We start from the raw sequence: 23,498 nt of genomic DNA on the forward strand, positions 1-23,498 counted from the left end.
CTCTGATATATCAGTAAGTTAGAATCTATGGCCCCGACCACGGCTCTGAAATATCATCAAGTTACAATCTATGGCCCCGACCATGGCTCTGAAATATCAGTAAGTTAGAATCTATGGCCCCGACCACGGCTCTGAAATATCATCAAGTTACAATCTATGGCCCCAACCACAGCTCTGATATATCAGTAAGTTAGAATCTATGGCCCCGACCACGGCTCTGAAACATCAGTAAGTTAGAGTCTATGGCCCCGACCACGGCTCTGAAATATCAGTAAGTTAGAATCTATGGCCCGACCACGACTCTAAGGTAACTTCACCTTCATGATATCCTTTGTTTTCGTTCACAGAACGAAACGTGTCGACCACACGGGACCAGCTGTGAGCGAGCGCGTGCGTGTGTGAGAGGTCATGTCAGGCATGACGAGCGGCGTGTGCGTGGAGAGCGACCTCTCCTCGATGCTCCAAAGAAGCTCCGCCCCTTCCCACCATCACCCGAATCACCATGGTTACGGCGGACAGGGACAGGTGAGTCGGAATATTTTGAACATTTTAAAGTGAAATGCATCAATCTGGTGAACTTTGAGAGCAAAATTACGAGGCTAGATCCACGGCTGTAGTACTTGAGTCCGGACTTGGTCTCAAGTTCACTTTTTTGAAGTCTTGCACTTGTCTTGGACCCGTACCTTGTTGAACTCAGACTTGTCTTGGACTCAGAGTCGTCTTGGACTCGTACCTTGTTGGACTCAGACTTGTCTTGGACTCGTACCATTTGGGACTCTGACTTGTCTCGGACTTGTACCTTGTTGGACTCGAACCTGTCTTGGACTCGTACCTTGTTGGACTCTGACTTGTCTTGGACTCGTACCTTGTTGGACTCTGACTTTTCTTGGACGCATACCTTGTTGGACTCTGACTTGTCTTGGACTCTGACTTGTCTTGGACTCGTACCTTGTGGGACTCTGACTTGTCTTGGACTTGTACCTTGTTGGACTCAGACTTGTCTTGGACTTGTACCTTGTTGGACTCAGACTTGTCTTGGACTTGTACCTTGTTTGACTCAAACTTGGACTTGTACCTTGTTGGACTCTGACTTGTCTTGGACTCGTACCTTGTTGGACTCTGACTTTTCTTGGACGCATACCTTGTTGGACTCTGACTTGTCTTGGACTCTGACTTGTCTTGGACTCGTACCTTGTGGGACTCTGACTTGTCTCGGACTTGTACCTTGTTGGACTCGAACTTGTCTTGGACTCGTACCTTGTTGGACTCTGACTTGTCTTGGACTCGTACCTTGTTGGACTCTGACTTGTCTTGAACTCGTACCTTGTTGGACTCTGACTTTTCTTGGACGCATACCTTATTGGACTCTGACTTGTCTTGGACTCTGACTTGTCTTGGACTCGTACCTTGTGGGACTCTGACTTGTCTCGGACTCGTACCTTGTTGGACTTTGACTTGTCTTGGACTCGTACCTTGTTGGACTCAGACTTGTCTTGGACTCGTACCTTGTTGGACTCAGGCTTGTCTTGGACTTGTACCTTGTTGGACTCAGACTTGTCTTGGACTTGTACCTTGTTGGACTCTGACTTTTCTTGGACGCGTACCTTGTTGGACTCTGACTTGTCTTGGACTCGTACCTTGTGGGACTCTGACTTGTCTTGGACTCGTACCTTGTTGGACTCAAACTTGTCTTGGACTCGTACCTTGTTGGACTCTGACTTGTCTTGGACTCTGACTTGTCTTGGACTCGTACCTTGTGGGACTCTGACTTGTCTCGGACTTGTACCTTGTTGGACTCAAACTTGTCTTGGACTCGTACCTTGTTGGACTCTGACTTTTCTTGGACGCGTAGCTTGTTGGACTCTGACTTGTCTTGGACTCTGACTTGTCTTGGACTTGTACCTTGTGGGACTCTGACTTGTCTCGGACTTGTACCTTGTTGGACTCAAACTTGTCTTGGACTCGTACCTTGTTGGACTCGAACTTGTCTTGGACTCGTACCTTGTTGGACTCTGACTTGTCTTGGACTCGTACCTTGTTGGACTCGAACTTGTCTTGGACTCGTACCTTGTTGGACTCTGACTTGTCTTGGACTCGTACCTTGTTGGACTCGAACTTGTCTTGGACTCGTACCTTGTTGGACTCTGACTTGTCTTGGACTCGTACCTTGTTGGACTCAAACTCAGCTATTGAGAACTGGTCAAGTTGCTCCTGGCCGCTGATATTGATCCCAGTGGATATTGATCCCGGTGGATATTGATCCCGGTGGATATTGATCCCGGTGGATATTGATCCCGGTGGATATTGATCCTGGTGTGTGTTGCAGGTGTCGAGCCTCGCTCCGATGCTGGACTACACCACGGAGATGGACCGCTACCGCTCGTCCATCGCCAACTTCTATAAGACCAACGTCAACATGAACATGAACGTCACAAACTTCCCTCAGTCCGCCAAACTGGCGGCACGTTTGGCGGCCGCCGCCCCCATGTTTCCCCCCGCCGCCGCCAGGCTGGGTGCCATGGCGACGGCGCCCTGGGGTTGCCACGACAACATGAACGTGAACATGAACCACCCGGCGGCCATGTTCTGGGGGCGGCCCAAACCCGCCCCAACGCATCACCACCACCACCCCCACCATCACCCCTCAGCAACGCCGGGGCACATGACCTCATCACACCCCCACGGGACCAGCATGCACCAGGGCAGCGGCGGGTCGGGAGGGGGAGGAGGAGGGGGTGGAGGGAGCAGTGAGGGGGGAGGAGCTGAAAAACACGGACACACTGCCTCCTCACTTCCTGTCACACAAGGAGCAGCACACCATCACCCCATGGCACCGAGCAACGGGAACTTCCTCCCTGCTTACGGTGCGGACTGCGGCGTCATGAACAAACAGGGACACGCCCACCCGGACATGATGGGCCTATCGGAGGGCGGGAGCTGCAATGGGGGAGGGGTGATGGGTAGCAGCTTCCTGGGGGGGCTGGGATTACCCCCCGGGGTCATCGTCATGGCGATGGGGTCGGCAGGGGGCGGGATCTCAGATGCCGGCAGCGCCTTCCAGATGACCGGCGGCCAGCGGACGCTAACGGACTGCCAGCAGCACGCCAACTCCTCCCCCTGCCCCTCATCCTCCTCGCCCTCGTCGTCGGGGGTGACGGCCGGGGGCGTGGCCTTGTCGTCGTCGTCAACGACAGGGACATCCTCGGGCGCGGTGGCCAAGAGGAAGAGGAAGCGGTGCGGCGTGTGTGGGCCGTGCAGGCGGCTCATCAACTGCGGCGTCTGCTCGTCCTGCCGCAACAGGAAGACGGGTCACCAGATCTGCAAGTTCAGGAAGTGTGAAGAGCTGAAGAAGAAGCCGGGTGGAGGAGGGGGGGCGCTGGAGGTGAGGTCGCACACAGGAAGTACACGCACACAGAAAATACACACACACAGGAAGTACACACACAGGAAGTATACACACTCACAGGAAGTACACGCACACACAGGAAGTACACGCACACAGGAAGTACACACACACAGGAAGTACACACACTCACAGGAAGTACACACACACAGGAAGTACACACACACACACATACAGGTTGTTGTTTCCTCTTCTTTAAAGTCTTTGCAAGATAGTGTGTGTGAATGTGTGTGTGCGTGCATGCATGCCTGTATTTGTGTGTGCGTGCAGGCGTGTGTATGTGTGTGTGTGTATGTGTGTGTGTGTGTGTGTGTGTGTGTGTGTGCGCGTGCATGCGTGCCTGTGTGTGTGTGTGTGTGTGTGTGTGTGTGTGTGTGTGTGTGTGTGTATGTGTGTGTGTGTGTGTGTGTGTGTATGTGTGTGTGTGTGTGTGTGTGTGTGTGTGTGTGTGTGTATGCGCGTGCATGCGTGCCTGTGTGTGTGTGTGTGTGTGTGTGTGTGTGTGTGTGTGTGTGTGTGTATGTGTGTGTGTGTGTGTGTGTGTGTATGTGTGTGTGTGTGTGTGTGTGTGTGTGTGTGTGTGTGTATGCGCGTGCATGCGTGCCTGTGTGTGTGTGTGTGTGTGTGTTGGCTCACTTAACCCAGACGACTGCCAGCGAGCTGGAAGGCATCAGTCAGCCCGCTGAGTGTGTTCGTGTGAACGCTGTGCAGATGGTGGGTGGTGAAAAGCGAGCGCTCGGTCCCCGCTGAGGTTTGGCAGGCTGCCAACACACACACACACACACACACACACACACACACACACAAGTCTCCACTGAATCTCCGTGATAAAACGAAGCGTAGAGAGAGCGGGAAGGAGAATATTTGTTATCTACTACTGTGTGTGTGTGTGCGTGTGCGTGTGCGTGTGCGTGTGTGTGTGTGCGTGAGTGTGATAGTAAGAATTAGTGGCGATCAATAATTCATTGACACCAGCGTTTGACCTCACTGACGACTCTATATATCTCACACACACACACACACTCTCTCCCTGTGGGAATATCCACAAACTATCACTAATTATTCCCTCAACATCAACACGCACACACTGAAACGTGCGTGTACGTGCGTGCGTGCGTGCATGTGAGTGTGAATTAGCAGCCATAATCTCCCTCAATTACACACTAATTGGACCTGTTGAGGATAGTGACAGCAGTGTGTGTGTGTGTGTGTGTTGTAATGCATGTGAATGTATCTGAGTCATCACACTGTGTGTGTGTGTGTGTGTGTGTGTGTGTGTGTGTGTGTGTGTGTGTTATCAGGTGGTTTCACACTCTTGCCTCATCCCTCCTCCGTTCTCTTTGATGTCGACCTGACAGACTCTCAGCCAATCATGAAGTTTACTTTGTGAAAATGAGCAGCAAAGCACCCTGGGAGTTTTCTCTACAGTTAGTCCAAAAGAGTTTAGAAGCAAAGAGACGAAACTCTGCCACCTGCCGCCATGTCGGATTGAAAATGCGTATTATATTTAGAATATTTTTATTGTTCTATATGACAACAGAATAGAAATTATTTAGTTTTAGTTTCACTTTGTAGCCGGAGGTTTTACTGGCGTAAACATGGATGTATTTAGAGAACTGGATCCAGCGTTGGAGGCGGGGCTCCGTTCATTCCTCTGAGAGTTGCTCAGTGGAGCATGAAGCCCAAACGGCTCGACTTCCGTCTGGAAGAGTACCCGTATCTTCAGCTATATGGAACACACATGACTCGGTCACGAGGTCCCAACGTCACACCGTCGTCATGGCTTGGCGCTCCAGCCTCGGTATGAACGGAGGAAGGTAAATAACTCTGGATTCAGCTGTTAGGACCTGATGAACTGGGGAGATGATTCACCTCAAAATAAATGATCCTCTGAGTTACAGACGTCTCTTTCCCAATGGAAGTCTATGGGGAAAAGTCTTTTTGGGTCCAACGGCATCACGTGAAGGACACGGAAGTTGTAGCACCGCCGTTTGGCCACTACAAAAGTTGGGATCGACGACCGGCGCACTTCCTGGGGGCTTGCAACAGCTGCTGCCGCCATTTTGGATTGAAAGCACTTATTATATTTATAATATTTTTATTGTTCTATATGACAATAGAATAGAAATAATTTAGTTTTACTTTTGTACGGCTCTTTGTAGGCGGACGTTTTACTGGCGTCTGGTAGTCGCTTTCAGTCCAAAATGGCGGAAGCGTAGCTCTGTTAATAAATCCATGTTTTGTGTTTTCAGCATCAAATGTTCAACTCCTAAGAAAAGTGGCTTTGTAAGTTTTGTATCAGTGGTGGAAAGCAACTAAAAGTACATTTACTCATGTACTGTACTTAATTACTGAATTTCGAGGTATTTCTACTTTACACTAAAACATTGATTGACCTTTGCTGATGATGTGACATGTTCTGCATCCAACTTTACATTTCAAACCACTGGTCAGATCCAGATAATCACTTTATCACAACACGTTTAAAAGTCTAAAAACACATTTAAACACACAGAGACACAAACACTTCTCTCTCTCACTTCTTTGTTTTTTTGTCTCTTCTTCGTAGCGGCCGCCCTCCGTCCCGACCGGTGAGGCGTTTCGGTGGTTCTTTTAGCCTTCCCTCCGCCAACAGAGGCCGAACAGGAAGTCACCATCACACATGGACTATAAATCCAGCTGGGATGAATTTTAAAAAAAAGGACTACAACTTCTGGATTTGAACCAGGTGCTTTGCAGCAGGATTACAATTTCATACTGAGTGGATGACTATTTAAGACTACAAATCCACCCACCTCAACTGGAACAGGGAACCAGCTAGGAGGACAGAGGTAGAGGGGGCAGTTTGGTCATGACGATGTCAACAATGCACATTTTCCTGAACTTGTTTGCAGGTAAATTTAAAACTTATATAGATGCACACAGGTTGTCTAGATGCAAGCCAAGCTACAGCTATTTGGCAAAAAAAAAACCAAAAAACGGACTTTCACCAGGAGACAAATATTGGTGCCCCGTGTGAGGCCAGAAGTCAATGTTGATTTATTTGTCATATAATTTCCGTATTTAAATAACGCCACTAACCAGAGTTATTTTAACCTAAACCACCATCTTCTCCTAAACCTAACCAAGTAGTTTTCCTGTGAAGATGGAAGTTTATTTTGAAAAGACTGTATGTATGTAACAAGCGGAAATTGACGCATGTTGCTGGACATTCGTAGGAAAACGCCCCAAAAATGAGGAATAATGTTTGGTAAGATATCATTCAAACATGAAGTTTACCTCAGCCCGGTGTAGCTTATGTAGCCTTGATCGAGACAAAAACATTAAAACATTTTTACTATGTTTGGGAAGCATTGAACACAATCATGGTAACGTACCCTCATACGACGGTTCGTATGATGATGATATCTGAAAAGTTATTCCTCATTTTTTGTGTGTATTCCTACGAATGTTCTACAACACGTGTCAATTTCTGCTCGTTACATACACACAGTCCTTTCAAAATAAACTTCCAACTTCACAGGAAACTACTTAGGTCTAGGAAAAGATGGTGGTTTAGGTTAAAATAACTACAGAAGTGGTGTTACTTAAGTACGGACGTTACGTGACAAATAAATCCAACATTGACTTCTGGTCTCACAACCCTAAGGACCCTTTTCGGGCCGACCCTAAGGATCCGTTTCAGGCGAAAGGATCCATATCGGGCCAACTCTAAGGATCGGTATCCGGCCGACCCTAAGGATCGTATCGGGCCAACCTTAAGGATCGGTATCCGGCCAACCCTAAGGATCGGTATGGGGCCAACCCTAAGGATCCGTATCGGGCTGACCCTAAGGATCAGTATCGGGCTGATCCAGGCATATTCTAATGGATCGGTATCAAAATCCGATCCTTTCTTTACTTAACTCTACTGTTGTTTGGATCAAGTAGCTCATGAAAAATAATTTAGTAGCTACAGCTGTTATTTCAATGTATAAGATACATATTTAATCCAGATTTAGGTAGAGATAAGTGTCGGATCAGACTCGGTATCCGCAAATAATCAATATTAAAGGACTCAGACTGGGATTATCGGTTTCTGACTTGTAAATAGCGTTCACGTAAACACGCAAGTCAGAATTCCGCTGGAAAGCTCAGATTTATCCTACTCGGCACTTAACGGAAGCGCCTGAAAACCAAATAAAAGTAGACTTCTCCTCGTTCAATGTGATTAAAACTAAATTTAATGGACATAGTTTACCAACTCTGTAATTATACAACCGTCTTCAGTTGACCGATGAAGTCCCATATGACCTGTATCCTCTACGACAACCTTCACCATCTGTGATCAAACTGTCTCCTCCTTCCTCCTCTTCTTCCTCCTCCTAGCAAACCACAAACCCCATCGTAGCCAAACCAGGAAGAATCAGGCCTCACGTGGACCACAGAAACAGTTTGACCAAAACCGGACGACAAGTTAACCTCAAAGGAAACACTTAACCACAAGAGGGAGTACAAACTGACCTCAGCAGGAAGTGATCCAGGACTGTTATTAAGGACTACAACTTCACCACAGTAGGACTACAATTACCACATCACTGTTATCTGTCTCTTCTGTCTACCTCCTCCTCAAGAACTTAAAAGACACCTTGATTGATTTTTTTTCTGGGCTGTGTTCACGCTGGTACGACTTGATCTGCTTCTGAACTCTCTGGATGGTCCAGAGCTGACCCCCTTCTCGTGGTTCTTTTATTTATTCTTTTACTCCGCTGCCTAAAGGAGCTCTTAGACGTCTGATCGTGTTTTAATTTGTCTGGATTTCAATGGAAAGTTCTCAGGGCGCAGTCATACTTCCAGACTGAAAAAAAAAACTCACTTTGTTGTATTTTTGTATTTGCGTAACGAAGGTTTGTAATTTCTGTTTGAATATTGGCTCTGAATTGGCACATCCAGCCTCAAACCTTCAGATTTGTAAAGTCTGTATCGGTCAAACCCTCACCGGGACCCTCAAAGAGAGTTCAGAACCAGTTCCTCTTTTCTTGTATCAGTCCAGATTGTACCACACGGTGACCCCGACAGGAAAACGGGAACTCACAGGGAACCTTTTGGATCTTCTGGGAAGCTCTGAGCTGAACCCTGGGACTAAACGAACCGAGCTGAACTGAACGAGATCGGATCAGAACATTCCACACTAAAGACATTTTCCAACACGTCGGTGGGTCTGACTTTGAGTTAACAACCACGACATGTTCTGGGACCTTTTTAAATGCGTACCAAGAGTCCCCCCCCAAAAAAACAAAATGATTCGTTCTTGATACCTTTACATAAAAAAATAAGTTCTTAGCAAGTCTTGTTTTGAAGAACGGATAAAGTAAAGTCACTGAACGCCATGATGGAGACATTTTCTGGGTTTAACTTTGTTAAAGTCTCCATCAAAAACGAGAAAACAGAATCAAATCAAACCGTCGGCTGACCAGAGACGCTGAACTAAAGCCGGGTTTATGCTTGCCGTGGTATCCTTCGTGGTGCGCGAGCCAATAAGGACATCATCACGTATTGTGCGTAAAGTGCGAAACCTCCGTAAGTGCTTGGTTGTGCACCTCTGAGTTAGAAAGACAGCCAACGACTCTTTTCTTTCCAGGGATCGTATAAAGGCGATGAAGTTTACAGTTACTCACAGCTCCTCCTCAGCGTAGAGAAGTTTGGTTTATGGCGTTCTTTTGGTAACACTCGTTGACTTCTTGCTTTTTCACAATATATTTAGTTTGTACGCCCTCTGGCGTTTCGGAGAATACTGCACAGAATAACACGTTGAGCATAAACACCTTTGTTTATGCTCGTAGCTCGCCACGGTGCCTCGCCGCGAGCATGAACAAAGCCTACTGGTTGTGGGCTTTTTAAAGGATCTTGCTATTCAAGTTGTTTTGCTGAGACTTTCTCCAGATTTCCGTTAGCTTAATGAGGATGTAGTGATGTTCAGTTGTGCTTACTAATTCTGCATTTCCACTTTCTACTCAACTCGACTCTACGCTCTTTTTTGGTTTTCCATTAGCTAACATTGCGGATAGTCCCTGATACCTGGTACTTTTACTGGCACCAACGAGGTCAAGGTTCCAAGCCAGCATGCGACATCCTGCACAAACCGAGAGTACACTGAGGGGGGGAAACGAGTAGAGAAAAGTTCCAAAAGTGAGTCGAGTCGAGCCGAACCCCTGGTGGCGGTGAGAGGTAGTTAGTTGCTCTTTCACTTCGTTGTAAATAGTTTTTACTGGGAAGAAAAAGTCCCGCTGAAAACTGTTGAGTGAGGTCTGAGGTTATCCTCAGAAACCAGGACAGAGTTACTGGAAAGTCGAAACGTTGCCGACTAGTTGTTCAACTAAATCTCTATGAACATCTATGAGCTCGATAACCACGGACTGAACCCCGACGACTCGTCCGTCAGCGCTCACAGACGTGTTGGAAACATTTACTTTTTGTTTTGGAGTACCATGAGGAAAACGTTCCCCCGCCTCGCCGTGGGAACTGAAACCGAGCGCCTCCGTCCTCCCCCGGGTGGCGTTGGGAGGGAGGAAGGAGGCGCTTGTTTTCGTGTGTCCGTCCTCGTCCTCATGTCTTCTGTCTCTGTGACCTCCTCATGTGCTGAATTGTAATAAAAGATTTCAAAGATTCAAAGATTCAAAGATGAGCAGCGAGTGTGATAGACGGGGGGGTATGGATGTCAGGCCATTGCATCATATGACTCTGTGTGTGTGTGTGTGTGTGTGTGTGTGTGTGTGTGTGTGTGAGAGCAGGCATGAAAATGAACAATATGTTTTTGTGTTTGTGTGAAAATGTGCCGCCACAAGATGGAAGCTGTGTGTGTGTGTGTGTGTGTGTGTGTGTGTGTGTGTGTGTGTGTGTGTGTGTGTTTGTGTGTGTGTTTGTGTTTGTGTGTGTGTGTGTGTGTGGGCTTGTCATCTCAGTAATGGTGTTGCTATCAGAGAGAGAGAGAAAGACTGGTTGTCCCTGACGACGGTGCGCCGTGTTGCCTGGCAACAGTGCTAACAATGGCCCAGCACCAGTGTTCTAGAATGTGGGCGTGGCCTCAGAGAAGAGGGGGGGGGCTGGGGGGGTTTCAACCCGTCAGCTGACTGATGTTTGTCATAAACCTGCAGATAAAGAAGCTTTTATCTAATAATCAACAAACAAACAAACAACAGATGAAACACATTATTTTATGGTTTCATATTTTCCTAATAATTTACCCCAAAATGCAATTTAGTACTAATTATATTACTAATTATAACAGTTATTGGGTAAATAAGTGTGAATTCATTAATAATTGATATGTAACATTGATAATCTTTCAGCCAACTGAACATGAAAAATATGATTTTTTTCCTACATGCAAACATAGTTATCAGTTCAACATGTAAGTTTCCAATAGTAGATCCATAACAATCAGATGATTGAACCGTTAGTATCATATCAGGAAAATATGAAACAAAATCAATGAAGCATTTCCTCATGAAGTTGTGACAAGATCATATCCCAAAAAACTCTATCTGTTCATTTACTCTTCATGGTGTCTCTTTGTAGTTGTTTTGAGTCTCTTTGTAGTTGTTTTGAGTCTCTTTGTAGTTGTTTTGAGTCTCTTTGTAGTTGTTTTGAGTCTCTTTTTAGTAGTTTTGTCTCTTTGTTGACGTTATGCATCTCTGTTTTTTTGTCTCTTTGTGGTTGTTTTGCATCTCTGTAGTAGTTTTCTGTCTCTTTGTAGTTGTTGTGAGCCTCTTTGTGGCCGTTTTCTGTCTCTTTGTAGTTGTTTTGTGTATCTTTGTGGCCGTTTTGTGTCTCTTTGTAGTCGTTATGCATCTCTGTGGTTAAGTGTCTCTTTGAGGTTGTTTTTTCTGTCTCTTTCTAGTTATTGTGAGTCTCTTAGTGGCTGTTTTCTGTTTCTTTTTAGTTGTCTTGTATCTCTTTGTAGTTGTTTTGTGTCTCTTTGTGGCCATTTTGTGTCTCTTTGTGGTTGTTTTGTGTCTCTTTGTGGCCATTTTGTGTCTCTTTGTGGTTGTTTTGTCGTTGTGGCCGTTCTGTGTCTCTTTGTGGTTGTTTTGTGTCTGTTTGTGGTTGTTTTTCGTCTCTGTGGTCGATTTGTGTCTCTTTGTAGTTGTTTTGTGTTTCTTTGTGGCCATTTTGTGTCTCTTTTTGGCTGTTTTGTGTCTCTTTGTGGTTGTTTTGTGTCTCTTTGTAGTTGTTTTGTGTCTCTTTGTGGCCGTTTTGTATCTCTTTGTGGCCGTTTTGTAGTCGTTACGCATCTCTGTGGCTAAGTGTCTCTTTGTGGTTGTTTTGTGTCTGTTTGTGGTTGTTTTTCGTCTGGTGTCGATTTGAGTCTCTTTGTAGTTGTTTTGTGTCTCTTTGTGGTCATTTTGTGTCTCTTTGTGGTTGTTTTGTGTCTTTTTGTGGTTGTTTTGTGTCTCTTTGTGGTTGTTTTGTGTCTCTTTGTGGCCATTTTGTGTCTCTTTGTGGTTGTTTTGTGTCTCTTTGTGGTTGTTTTGTGTCTCTTTGTGGCCATTTTGTGTCTCTTTGTGGTTGTTTTGTGTCTCTTTGTGGTTGTTTTGTGTCTCTTTGTAGTTGTTTTGTGTCTCTGTGGCCATTTTGTGTCTCTTTGTGGTTGTTTTGTGTCTCTTTGTGGCCATTTTGTGTCTCTTTGTGGTTGTTTTGTGTCTCTTTGTGGTTGTTTTGTGTCTCGACTTTCTCTGCAGAGAGATGCGTAAGGTCTTCAGGACGTTAGATCCCGGGCTACTCCGTCGCCGCTGAGTGAACGTCGGTTTGTCTTTTTAGGAAATTTACAAAAGTTATCAGACGAACCACGTCGGGGGGGTTTGATGAAGACGAGGATTCAGGGCCGGTTTGACAATCCGACAAACTCTTTGTTTGTTGGACGTTAAGAATTCTGCAGCGTCGTCCATCACTCGTCTCTTATTTAACAGGATGGACAGACCGTCCCCGTGTCTGTCTCTGGTGATCAGTTCACACTCGTCTCCTGCTGTCTCTGCTTCACTGTGATGGACAGTTAGTGGACATAGAACGCTTCCTCAGCCTGGTGAAGACAGTTTGTCCTGCTGACGTCCTAACAGAGATCATCATGGTGGACGGCGTCATGGACACGCCGCTGACGTCCTAACAGAGATCATCATGGTGGACGGCGTCATGGACACGCCGCCGACGTCCTAACAGAGATCATCATGGTGGAAGGCGTCATGGACACGCCGCCGACGTCCTAACAGAGATCATCATGGTGGACGGCATCATGGACACGCCGCCGACGTCCTAACAGAGATCATCATGGTGGAAGGCGTCATGGACACTCCGCCGACGTCCTAACAGAGATCATCATGGTGGACGGCGTCATGGACACGCCGCCGACGTCCTAACAGAGATCATCATGGTGGACGGCGTCATGGACACGCCGCCGACGTCCTAACAGAGATCATCATGGTGGAAGGCGTCATGGACACGCCGCCGACGTCCTAACAGAGATCATCATGGTGGACGGCGTCATGGACACACCGCCGACGTCCTAACAGAGATCATCATGGTGGACGGCATCATGGACACGCCGCCGACGTCCTAACAGAGATCATCATGGTGGAAGGCGTCATGGACACGCCGCTGACGTCCTAACAGAGATCATCATGGTGGACGGCGTAATGGACACGCCGCTGACGTCCTAACAGAGATCATCATGGTGGACGGCGTAATGGACACGCCGCCGACGTCCTAACAGAGATCATCATGGTGGACGGCGTCATGGACACGCCGCCGACGTCCTAACAGAGATCATCATGGTGGACGGCGTCATGGTGGATGGCGTCATGGTGGACGGCGTCATGGTGGACGCCGCTGACGGCCTAACAGAGATCATCATGGTGGATGGCGTCATGGTGGATGGCGTCATGGTGGACGGCGTCATGGTGGACGGCGTCATGGATGGCGTCATGGTGGACGGCGTCATGGTGGACGGCGTCATGGTGGATGGCGTCATGGTGGACGCCGCTGACGGCCTAACAGAGATCATAATGGTGGACGGCGTCATGGTGGACGCCGCTGACGGCCTAACAGAGATCATCATGGTGGATGGCGTCATGGTGGATGGCGTCATGGTGGACGGCGTCATGGTGGATGGCGTCATGGTGGACGGCGTCATGGTGGACGGCGTCATGGTGGACGCCGCTGACGGCCTAACAGAGATCATCATGGTGGACGGCGTCATGGTGGACGCCGCTGACGGCCTAACAGAGATCATCATGGTGGACGGCGTCATGGTGGACGCCGCTGACGGCCTAACAGAGATCATCATGGTGGATGGCGTCATGGTGGACGGCGTCATGGTGGACGGCGTCATGGTGGATGGCGTCATGGTGGACGGCGTCATGGTGGACGGCGTCATGGTGGACACCGCTGACGGCCTAACAGAGATCATCATGGTGGACGGCGTCATGGTGGACGCCGCTGACGGCCTAACAGAGATCATCATGGTGGACGGCGTCATGGTGGACGGCGTCATGGTGGACGCCGCTGACGTCCTAACAGAGATCATCATGGTGGACGGCGTCATGGTGGACGGCGTCATGGTGGATGGCGTCATGGTGGATGGCGTCATGGTGGCCGGCGTCATGGTGGACGCCGCTGACGGCCTAACAGAGATCATCATGGTGGACGGCGTCATGGTGGACGGCGTCATGGTGGATGGCGTCATGGTGGATGGCGTCATGGTGGCCGGCGTCATGGTGGACGCCGCTGACGGCCTAACAGAGATCATCATGGTGGACGGCGTCATGGTGGACGGCGTCATGGTGGATGGCGTCATGGTGGACGCCGCTGACGGCCTAACAGAGATCATCATGGTGGACGGCGTCATGGTGGATGGCGTCATGGTGGACGGCGTCATGGTGGACGGCGTCATGGTGGACGGCGTCATGGTGGATGGCGTCATGGTGGACGCCGCTGACGGCCTAACAGAGATCATCATGGTGGACGGCGTCATGGTGGATGGCGTCATGGTGGACGCCGCTGACGTCTCACGGGTCAGTTTTATCTTCATTTGTCGTTATTTTGGTTCCTCTCACTGTTTCTGATCTTCTCGTTGTAGTTTTACTCTCTTTGACCGGAGTGAGTGTGTGAGTGTGTGTGTGTGTGTGTGAGCGTGTGTGTGTGTGTGTGTGTGTGTGAGCGTGTGTGCACGTGAGTGTGTGTGTGTGTGTGTGTGTGTGTGTGTGTGTGTGTGTGTGTGTGTGTGTGTGTGTTTAACAGCCATTTAATCGAACCCTGATCGGCTTAATTAGTGTAGAAGAGTCTCTGTCTCTCCCTGGAGACTCATTATCCCTCCTAGTGATTCTACTGAGGACGAAGAGGAGGAGGAGGAGGAGAGGAGGAGGACGAAGAGGAGGAGGAGGAGGAGGAGAGGAGGAGGAGGAAGAGGAGAGGAGGAGGAGGAGGAGGAGGAGGAAGAGGAAGAGGAAGACGAAGAGGAGGAGGAGGACGAAGAGGAGGAGGAGGAGGAGAAAGAGAAAGAGGAGGAGGATGAGGACGAAGAGGAAGAGGAAGAGGAGGAAGAAGAGGAAGAGGAGAGAGTGAAGGACGTGGAGGTGGAAAAGTAAGAAAAGAGAGAAGAGCACCAGGAGTGAAGACGAGAAGAGTGACGGCTCCATCTGGTGGTGAGAAACATAAACTGAACAACGTTTACTCTGAAACCCTGAATGATGAAGAATCACTGCAAGTTATCCTCCAGTGTATATATATTTATATATATACATACAGTATATATATACTGTATGTATATATATATATATGTGTATATATATATACACATATATATATATACATTATATATATATATACACTGTATATAAATATATATATAAATAAATATATATATATATATTTATTTATTTAGCTCCTCTTGACTTCCTCCTGAGCTCCTCTTGACTTCCTCCTGAGCTCCTCCGGCGCCGTCAGAGCTAATTATTATATTTATTAATCCCTTGTAGGCGAGTCTCTGTTTTATCTTCAGACTACGTTTGATTGACAGACGGGAGGCGGGGTTAATGTTAGTCCTTTAATAGATCCGTCCTCGTGCCACTCATCAATAATCATCAATAATCATCATATGACCATGAAATCAACAAATAAAAGTTCATTTTCATCCCTAAATAAACTCCTTTCTTCATAATCACATTATTTAAGTGGCTGTTTGAAACTTAATTAAAAAAGAATCTGATTAAATCCAATTAAAAATATAAAAAATGAAAAAAATCAGAACCTAATAAAACAATTTATCCAGATTTCAGCTCCACGAGAAACAAACAAGTGAACTCCGTTCCTCAGAAACAGACACGCAGCGTCAAAGAAGTTACCGTTTAAATTCATCGTATAAACAAAAGAATAACAACGGAAGTAAAAGAAATCAGCAGTTTGTTTTTCACATTTTCTCCATCAAGTCCTCAAAACGTTTAAGTCCTACGTGGCCGAGTGCGTTCCTGTGTTCCAGATGCTGCCGGCCGAGCGGTCGTCAACGGGCGACTGAGAGTCTGAACGGACGTCAACGGAGGAGTTTGAGTTCCACCGGTTCTCCGCCGACGTGATGCGATTGTCTGCTCGGAGTTGAAAGTCTCTCCGAGAGTTTTTTGGATGAGAGTCAACGGGCGGCTCAGATTCCCGCTGAGAGTCGACGGGGAGTTTTGAGCGGGCGTCAACGGGGAATCTGGGATCAAAGTGGTTGTGAGGTTTTGAGTGAGAGTCAGCGAGGTGGAGAAGCTTTGAGTGGGACTCAACGGTAAGTTGAGAACTGGACTTTTTATGGAAGGTAGCGGAGGATAAGGCTGCGTGGTTCAAGTGTTCGGCGCCGACGGAGCTAGAAGAACGTAAGTTAACAGGTGGCACGGGACAATGCAAATCAATGGGTGGCAGGCGACCATAAGGCGATCTTTCCACGTGATTGACTAATGATTCCTTGTTGTCCGTCAGTCCTTCCGAAGCTGCACTGGAAGAGTGGAGGTCAACAGTAGATTTGGGACTTCTAGGACGTACGTCAATGGGTGACAACCTGCCGCTGGGAGCTGTTGTTGGCACCGAGCTAACTCTGGAGCGTGGAAGCCTTCCTGACAAGTTCTCTCTCTTACTGGAGGAGTGGGAGTCAATGGCTGAGGAGTGAGGTGATGTGTCGTTACAGTTGACTCCTGAGAAAACATCGCCGCCCGCCGGTGCGCCTTCAGCAGAAACCCTGCTGGAAGGATGGAGGTCAAAGGGTGCTACCCGACAGGAATCTGGGCTTAGAGTCTTATTCCTGCAACCTCTGGAGGTAGAGTCATGGTGAGCTGGTTTCTCTTTGGACCAGCCAGAATGGAAATCAATGGGAGATAAAGAATTCACAGGATGCAAGTCAACGGGTGAAGATATATATATTTCCTTTCCGCTGTCACGGCCGGAATTCAAAGAGTGAAGAGAATTGAGATGCGATAAGCAGTCGGCACCGATGGGGCTGTTTTCCGACCCAGAAGAAGAAGAATGGATGTCGACGGTCAGCGCTCCGACTTTAGAAGGAGAACGGGAGTCTATGGCTGCTAAATGACAGGAAGAATGCATGTCATTGGCTGAAACGCCGCTAGTAGACGCTCCTCTCAGTGCCAAGGCGCTCGTGAAATGTCTCTTCAGCGTGGAGATGGGCGGGATGGTCTGGTTATCTGCAGGCGGCTCAGCGCCCAAACGGGAGTCAACGGGGTTCGGACTGAGGTCGGCGTGAGGTGAGTGCAGGTCAACGGTAGGTACGGGCGACCGCCGTGGACTCCCAGCATCTTTGTGTTTTAACGGCGGCGGCGTGTTTCTGTTGTGCGACCTGACGGGACTGGCCTGTTTGAGGAGCGGAGGGACGTCCTTGCCCTCGACCCGGCGCTCCTTCAGCCGCTCAAGAGGCGGCGGCGGCAGGCGGATGGCGGTACGACATGGCGGCGGGCGGATGGCAGTACGACACATCAGCAAGTCAGAGCCCCGGTTTTGGTCTACGATATCGTTAGACTGACCCTCGTCATGCCTCATCTCAGCCATCCAGCCGTGGTTTGAATTCGCCTGACTGACCTCGCTCTGATCCCGAAGACGCCGTTTGCGGGTGTCGGGTGAATAATTGGGGTCAAAGGTCAAAGACGGTTTGCATTTAGGTGCGGCAATTCCCTTCAGGTCATTGAGGATGGTCGCTAGTAGACGGCGGTCGGAAGTCTCAGAGTCTCTCTTGCGAACCAGATTAGTCGTCGTGGCGGCGGCGTCGTCTACGTCTCTCTGATTAGTGTTTAACTTTGTATCGGCCGTTCTCATTGGTCCGTTATCGTCATCTGACCCCAGCAGCGAGCCGCCCTCTTCAATGTTTTCCACGTCCACGTCACGATCGCTGTTGTCGCTGTTGTCGACGGCGATAGGACCCGCCGGCTCCGCCTCCGACCCGTCGGATCCTCGGTCCAGGATGTCGACAGGAAGCTCGCCGATTTCTGCGTTCAAGGCCCCGCCCACGCCGGCAGAATGCACCAACGGGAGAGGAGGAAGGTCGGAGAAGTCGACGGTCTGCTGGCTGCTGATTGGACTGCTGCTGCTGCCGCTGTTGTTGGCGTCGTCGTCGTCGTCGCGGCTGCTGTCGCTGTCGAGGGTGATGATCACCGGCGAGCTGAGAGAGACAGCGCGTTAATACTTTAGTGATCATATGTAGTTTCTGGTCACATGACGGCGGCGTGCTGTACCTGCTGTGTTGCGTCTTGCGGTGTTGTTTCCTGCGGCGTTTGCGGGCGGGAGGTTGCGTGGCGTTGGAGGTGATGGTGCCTTCGTAGATGATCTCCACGCTGGGGCTTCGGTCGTCTCTGCTCCGTCTGCTGGACAGGAAACGACACATTCAGACGCCACATTTCATTTACTCAAAACAGAAACAGGAAGTGTCTCCTTACCTCTCGCCGCCGTCCCTCCTCTTCCTCTCCCGTCTCCTCTTCCTCCCGTCCTTCTCCCTCCTCTTCTCCCTGCTGCTGCTGCTCGGCCTCCAGGTGGGGTCCTTGTCATCGCTGTCCAGGTGGCGGCTCTTGTACTTCCTCTTCCCCCCGGGTTTCTCTCCGTGGTGATTGTTGCTGGGGGAGAGCGAGGGCGTCGGCGCCGTCTGTGACGACGGCTGTGGCGAGGAGCAGAGGGGTGAGGAGGAGGAGGAGGAAGGGGAGGGTGAGGAGACGGAGGAGGTGAGAGGGGAGATGTGGGAGCAGTGGTACTCCCAGCTGGAATCGGGCGGGCTGGGCGGGAGCGGCGAGCCGGACTCGACGCTGGAGTGAAACGGCGAGGGGGAGTGCGAGAGGTGACGCATCATGGCGGGGTAAATGGAGCGGTTCGGGTTGTACAGAGTGCCGCTCTTCCTCAGTCGGTCGCCGCTCTTCTCCCGCCCTCGCCTCCTCCTCTTCTTCTTCCTCTTCTCCATCGCCGCCTCGCTGCCAGACTTCTGCCGCTCGCTCTCTTCGGGCGCCGCCGGGCTGAGCGTGCACACCGAGTTCCTGCTTCTCCCCGAGCTGCCCGACCAGGAGCGTGCACGGTGCTCACCCGCCTCGCCGTCTTTCTCCGTCAGCCCGTCGTCCTTCTCGCGACTGTTGGCACCTGACGTGGAGGGAGGGATTGTGGGTAGGTAAGAGAGGGGAGGGGTGGTGGCGGGGAGCGGGGGAGGTTTCTCCGTGGCGTTCTTCTTCTTCTTCTCCTCGTCTTCCTCGGTGTCGGAGGAGAGCTGCACCAGCTCAGGCGTCCGCTCCGCGATCGGCTTCTTGTATCCGACGATCAGACACTCCTCCTCCTCCCACTTTCCTCCCACCTCATTGGCGGCCTCCTGCGGGGCGGGGCTGAATGGCGGCGAGGCGAGCGAACACGACGGCTCGGCGGTGGAGTAGGAGGGGCCTGGAGTCTCGTCGTCCCAGGCCGCCAGGCTGAGGCAGCTTCCTGCTTGGATGACGTCGTCGAGAGTGCTCGCCACTCTCCCAGGCAGCCTCTCCTCTGACCTTCCTCCAACCCGCCTCTCCTCTTCCTCGCCCTCCGATATGGCGATGACCGAGCTGCTGTCGGTGGAGCTGCTCGTCCCGTCCAGCTCCAGGGCAGCGTCCGGCGGTTCGTACACCGCGTGCATGTCGTAGTGTTCCAGGCTGAGCGGCGAGCGGGCGAAGCTGACCAGCTCATGCAGGAAGTGGTCGGTGCGTGCCAACAGGAATGGTCGCAGCTCTTCTTCTATGGTGGGCGTGTCCTCCAGGCCGTGGCGGGCGAGCCGTGCCATGATGATGCGCTGGACGATGTCAACTAGCGAGCCGTGCGCGCCGTACAGCACCGTGAGCTCCCGCCGCAACCAGGGGCGGAGTCTGTTCAGGTGGGTGGGGTTTCGGCGGAAGCTCTCTGCTGTGATGTCACGCCCCTGCCCCTGGTTACCGTTGACCCCGGCAACGCCGCGGACCCGTATGCCGCTCCGGTAGAGAGCGCGGCGGAAGGCCACCGTCTCTCTCTCCCTCAGCCGCCGTATTGTTCCACCTTCTCGCTGCAAACGCTGCCTCGCCACCAGACGAGTCATCAGCCGGCGTGACGCCCGGTCGTTGGGCGCCACGGGTGCCACCGCGCCCCCGAGTCCCGTCAGCCCCTCGAATATGACCCCACGCTCCGCCAGATCAGCCCCACCCCTCATCCTCGGCTCCTCCAGGTCTTCTCCCTCCTCGCTGTCCTCGGCAACAACGGGAGAGACGGCGGGGTCGTGAGGGAGAGGAGGAGCGAGAGGAGGCGAGTCGAGGTACCACTCCCACACCCCCGACCTCCTTCCTCCCCCTCCTCTTCCTCCCCTCTCCCTCCTCCGCCTCCTCGTCATCGTCTCCCCGCCGTCCGCCCCTCTGTGCCTCCTCAGCATCAGCCTCATCTGGTGGTCGCTCCTCGCCGCCGACGCCATCGCCGCCACCATTGCCACGGTGGCGGCGACGCTGCTGTTGGCGGGCGGCGGCCGCAGCGTGTACTCCTTAAAGTCGTCCTCGGCGCGGACCGAGTGCAGGATGGAGGCGAAGGGCTGCTTGCAGAGCGGGCACTCCGCCTTGTTGTGCGACCACTCCTGGATGCACGGGAAGCAGAAGCGGTGCAGGCAGCGGTCCAGGTACGCCAGGTTGTTGAAGCGGTCCAGGCAGATCGGGCACTTGGAGTCCGGCGACGCCTCCTCCGCCGCCATCACCGCCCGCGCCGAGGCCGAGGCCGAGGAGGAGGGAGGAAGAGGAAGAGGAGGAGGAGGAGGAGGAGGTGACGAGGAGGAGGTGGCGGCAGCAGCTGTGGTCGAGCTGGCGTTCTTCCTCCTGCTGCTGCGACCGCCGCTCTCTCCGCTCCGCTCCTCTTCCTCCTCCGGCTGACCGCCTCCCGCTGCGGCACCTGCGGCCGCGTTGTCACGGCGACGCACTCGCAGTTTCATCCGCGTGGGCGCCATCACCTGGAAACAGACGGAATCAGTCACTCTACTGTCGTACTTACCAACGATATATATATATACAATATTGTTGATGCAATACACACCTCAAGTACAACTACCTCTGTTCACCTCTGTTTACCTCTGTTCACCTCTGTTTACCTCTGTTCACCTCTGTTTACCTCTGTTCACCTCTGTTTACCTCTGTTCACCTCTGTTTACCTCTGTTCACCTCTGTTTACCTCTGTTCACCTCTGTTTACCTTTCATACTGTTTATACCTGTTCTATGTTTTACCTGTTCTATGTTTTACCTGTTCTATGTTTTATCTGTTCTATGTTTTACCTGTTCTATGTTTATACCTGTTCTATGTTTTACCTGTTCTATGTTTATACCTGTTCTATGTTTTATCTGTTCTATGTTTTATCTGTTCTATGTTTTACCTGTTCTATGTTTTACCTGTTCTATGTTTTACCTGTTCTATGTTTTATCTGTTCTATGTTTTACCTGTTCTATGTTTTACCTGTTCTATGTTTTATCTGTTCTATGTTTTACCTGTTCTATGTTTTATCTGTTCTATGTTTTACCTGTTCTATGTTTTACCTGTTCTATGTTTTATCTGTTCTATGTTTTACCTGTTCTATGTTTGTTTTAAAGCTCTGACCAGAAGTGGAAACTGAATGAATACGATGACAATAAAGCTTTCTATTCTATTCTATATATATACATATAGATATAGATCTATAACTATATCTATATAGATCTATCTCTATCTCTATCTTTTCCTTGATGTGTTTCAGAGATGAGTAAAGACTCAGATCGTCATGGAGAACATCTGGATTTCAGGAATCTATTTTTATGTATAAAAAACTTTCCAAGAATGATGATATAGAAATACAGCTCTTGAATCATGTTAGCATGCTAGCTGTTAGCATGTTAGCTGTTAGCATGTTAGCATACTAGCTGTTAGCATGCTAGCTGTTAGCATGCTAGCCTGTTAGCAAGCTATCCTGTTAGCTAGCTAGCCTGTTAGCATGCTAACAGCTAGCATACTCCCCTTTTAGCATGCTAGCCTGTTAGCAAGCTATCCTGTTAGCTAGCTAGCCTGTTAGCATGCTATCCTGTTAGCATGCTAGCTGTTAGCATGCTAGCCTGTTAGCTCCTCGTACCGGAGCAGAAGAGGAAGCCTCCCCGGGTCTCTGCGGGTCTTTTCTCCTCCGGGTAGAGTTCCGGACCGTCAGAGGCATCAGCCCTTCAGAGCGGCTCCCGGTCCTCCCGATCCGATCACAGCGTGAGCGCTAGCGGGACGTCAGAGGCTCATCACAGGCTGTGGAACCGCAGCGAGCTGAGACTGACGCCGCGGAGCATGATGGGACATGCTACAAAGATCCTCAACAACAAGAAGATGACCACACTGTTGGTTTCCGGAGGTGGAATGTAACTAAGAACATTTACTCAAGTCATTCAAGGTACTTGTACTACTTGAGTTTTTATATTTTCTGCTACTATATATATATAAATATATATAAATATATAATATATATATATATATATATATATATATTATATATTTATAAATAGCACAAATGAAGACTACACAAACATAACAAAACATAATTAATATACAGTTTAGCGCTTCCACCTAAATATTGTTAAAATGTTACAATGTTATAGAAAACACAAGATTAATATACAGAAATAATATGACTACATAATAGTGACAAACAATTAGAACCGTATATATAATAACAATAAATATATCATACTATTATTATATATATTATTTTCTATTCTTTTATAACATAACATTTATAATGTATAATGTGTATTGTAGTACATGTTTGAATGTTGTTTAATTCATTCTTTGTGTTTTCCTTCCTCTCTGTTCTGTTTACAGATGAAGCCTCTCTTATCGGATTATTACATTTTTACAATTATTTCATAGTTTCATCTTAATAAATCATAATAAATGTTCATATATTTTACTATTTTTATCATGCTAAACCTTTCATATACTTTATTTTCCTTTTCTTGTAGCATGACAGCTTCAAAAAACAGTTGAGACAGATACAACTTTATTCATACGCTGATTTGAGAATTTTATGTCTTTCAGATTCTTTCTTAATTATTATTTGTTTACTTTAATGTAATAAAATAAATACTCAAGAAAAAGTACAAGTACCTCAAACTTGCACATAGGTAGGCTTCAGTACTTGAGTACATTTACTGTGTTAACAGACCTCGCTGTTTTTGTGTTTCCTGAAATGAAGCGGAGTGAGACATCTTCATGTTCTCAGTGCTGCCCCCCAACGGTGCAACTCGAGTACTGCACTCAGGTACACATTAAAGACACATCAAGTACACACTAAAGACACACCAGGTACACATTAAAGACACACCAGGTACACATTAAAGACACACCAGGTACACATTAAAGACACACCAGGTACACATTAAAGACACACCAGGTACACATTAAAGACACACCAGGTACACATTAAAGACACATCAGGTACACATTAAAGACACATCAGGTACACATTAAAGACACACCAGGTACACATTAAAGACACACCAGGTACACATTAAAGACACATCAGGTACACATTAAAGACACACCAGGTACACATTAAAGACACACCAGGTACACATTAAA

At 49.1% G+C, this 23,498-nt stretch overlaps 3 protein-coding genes across 10 annotated transcripts in view; 2 read left to right on the forward strand and 1 right to left on the reverse strand.

Moving 5' to 3' along the window:
* Window positions 1-10,054, forward strand: part of LOC141760668 (uncharacterized) — a 22,365-nt gene extending 12,311 nt beyond the window's left edge. For 5 of the 7 annotated variants that reach the window (XM_074623692.1, XM_074623691.1, XM_074623693.1 and 2 more), the window contains exons 2-4: window positions 348-525; window positions 2,327-3,382; window positions 5,973-10,054. In XM_074623692.1, coding sequence (XP_074479793.1) covers window positions 409-525; window positions 2,327-3,382; window positions 5,973-6,020 — 1,221 coding nt within the window. In that variant the 5' untranslated portion in view covers window positions 348-408 and the 3' untranslated portion in view covers window positions 6,021-10,054. The remainder of the gene's footprint in view (window positions 1-347; window positions 526-2,326; window positions 3,383-5,972) is intronic. The other 2 variants (XR_012592419.1, XR_012592420.1) reach the window with 2 other exon arrangements.
* The window catches only part of nfxl1 (nuclear transcription factor, X-box binding-like 1), a 296,805-nt gene that overhangs the window by 235,249 nt on the left and 38,058 nt on the right, over window positions 1-23,498 (forward strand). The window lies entirely within an intron of this gene.
* On the reverse strand, window positions 15,466-22,240 carry LOC141760648 (uncharacterized). Of its 2 annotated transcripts, none has more exons than XM_074623656.1 (4): window positions 22,012-22,240; window positions 18,346-20,867; window positions 18,145-18,270; window positions 15,466-18,071 (listed from the first exon to the last, which is right to left on the reverse strand). In XM_074623656.1, exons 1-4 carry the CDS (start codon window positions 22,087-22,089, stop codon window positions 15,881-15,883), a joined length of 4,917 nt encoding a protein of 1,638 aa, XP_074479757.1. In that variant the 5' UTR covers window positions 22,090-22,240; the 3' UTR covers window positions 15,466-15,880. The 2 variants fall into 2 exon arrangements, with proteins under 2 accessions (XP_074479757.1, XP_074479756.1); XM_074623655.1 differs by having other exon boundaries at window positions 18,145-18,273.

The sequence above is a fragment of the Sebastes fasciatus genome, chromosome 22 (genome assembly GCF_043250625.1).
Source record: "Sebastes fasciatus isolate fSebFas1 chromosome 22, fSebFas1.pri, whole genome shotgun sequence".
NCBI classification, from domain to species: domain Eukaryota; kingdom Metazoa; phylum Chordata; class Actinopteri; order Perciformes; family Sebastidae; genus Sebastes; species Sebastes fasciatus.

Coding starts and splice junctions, on each gene's coding strand:
- LOC141760648 (XM_074623655.1), bottom strand. CDS start 22,089: ATGCCTCTGACGGTCCGGAACTCTACCCGGAGGAGAAAAGACCCGCAG. Junction 20,868..22,011: donor AGGCTTCCTCTTCTGCTCCG/GTACGAGGAGCT, acceptor GTCTGTTTCCAG/GTGATGGCGCCCACGCGGAT. Junction 18,072..18,144: donor CGCAAGACGCAACACAGCAG/GTACAGCACGCC, acceptor TGTCTCTCTCAG/CTCGCCGGTGATCATCACCC.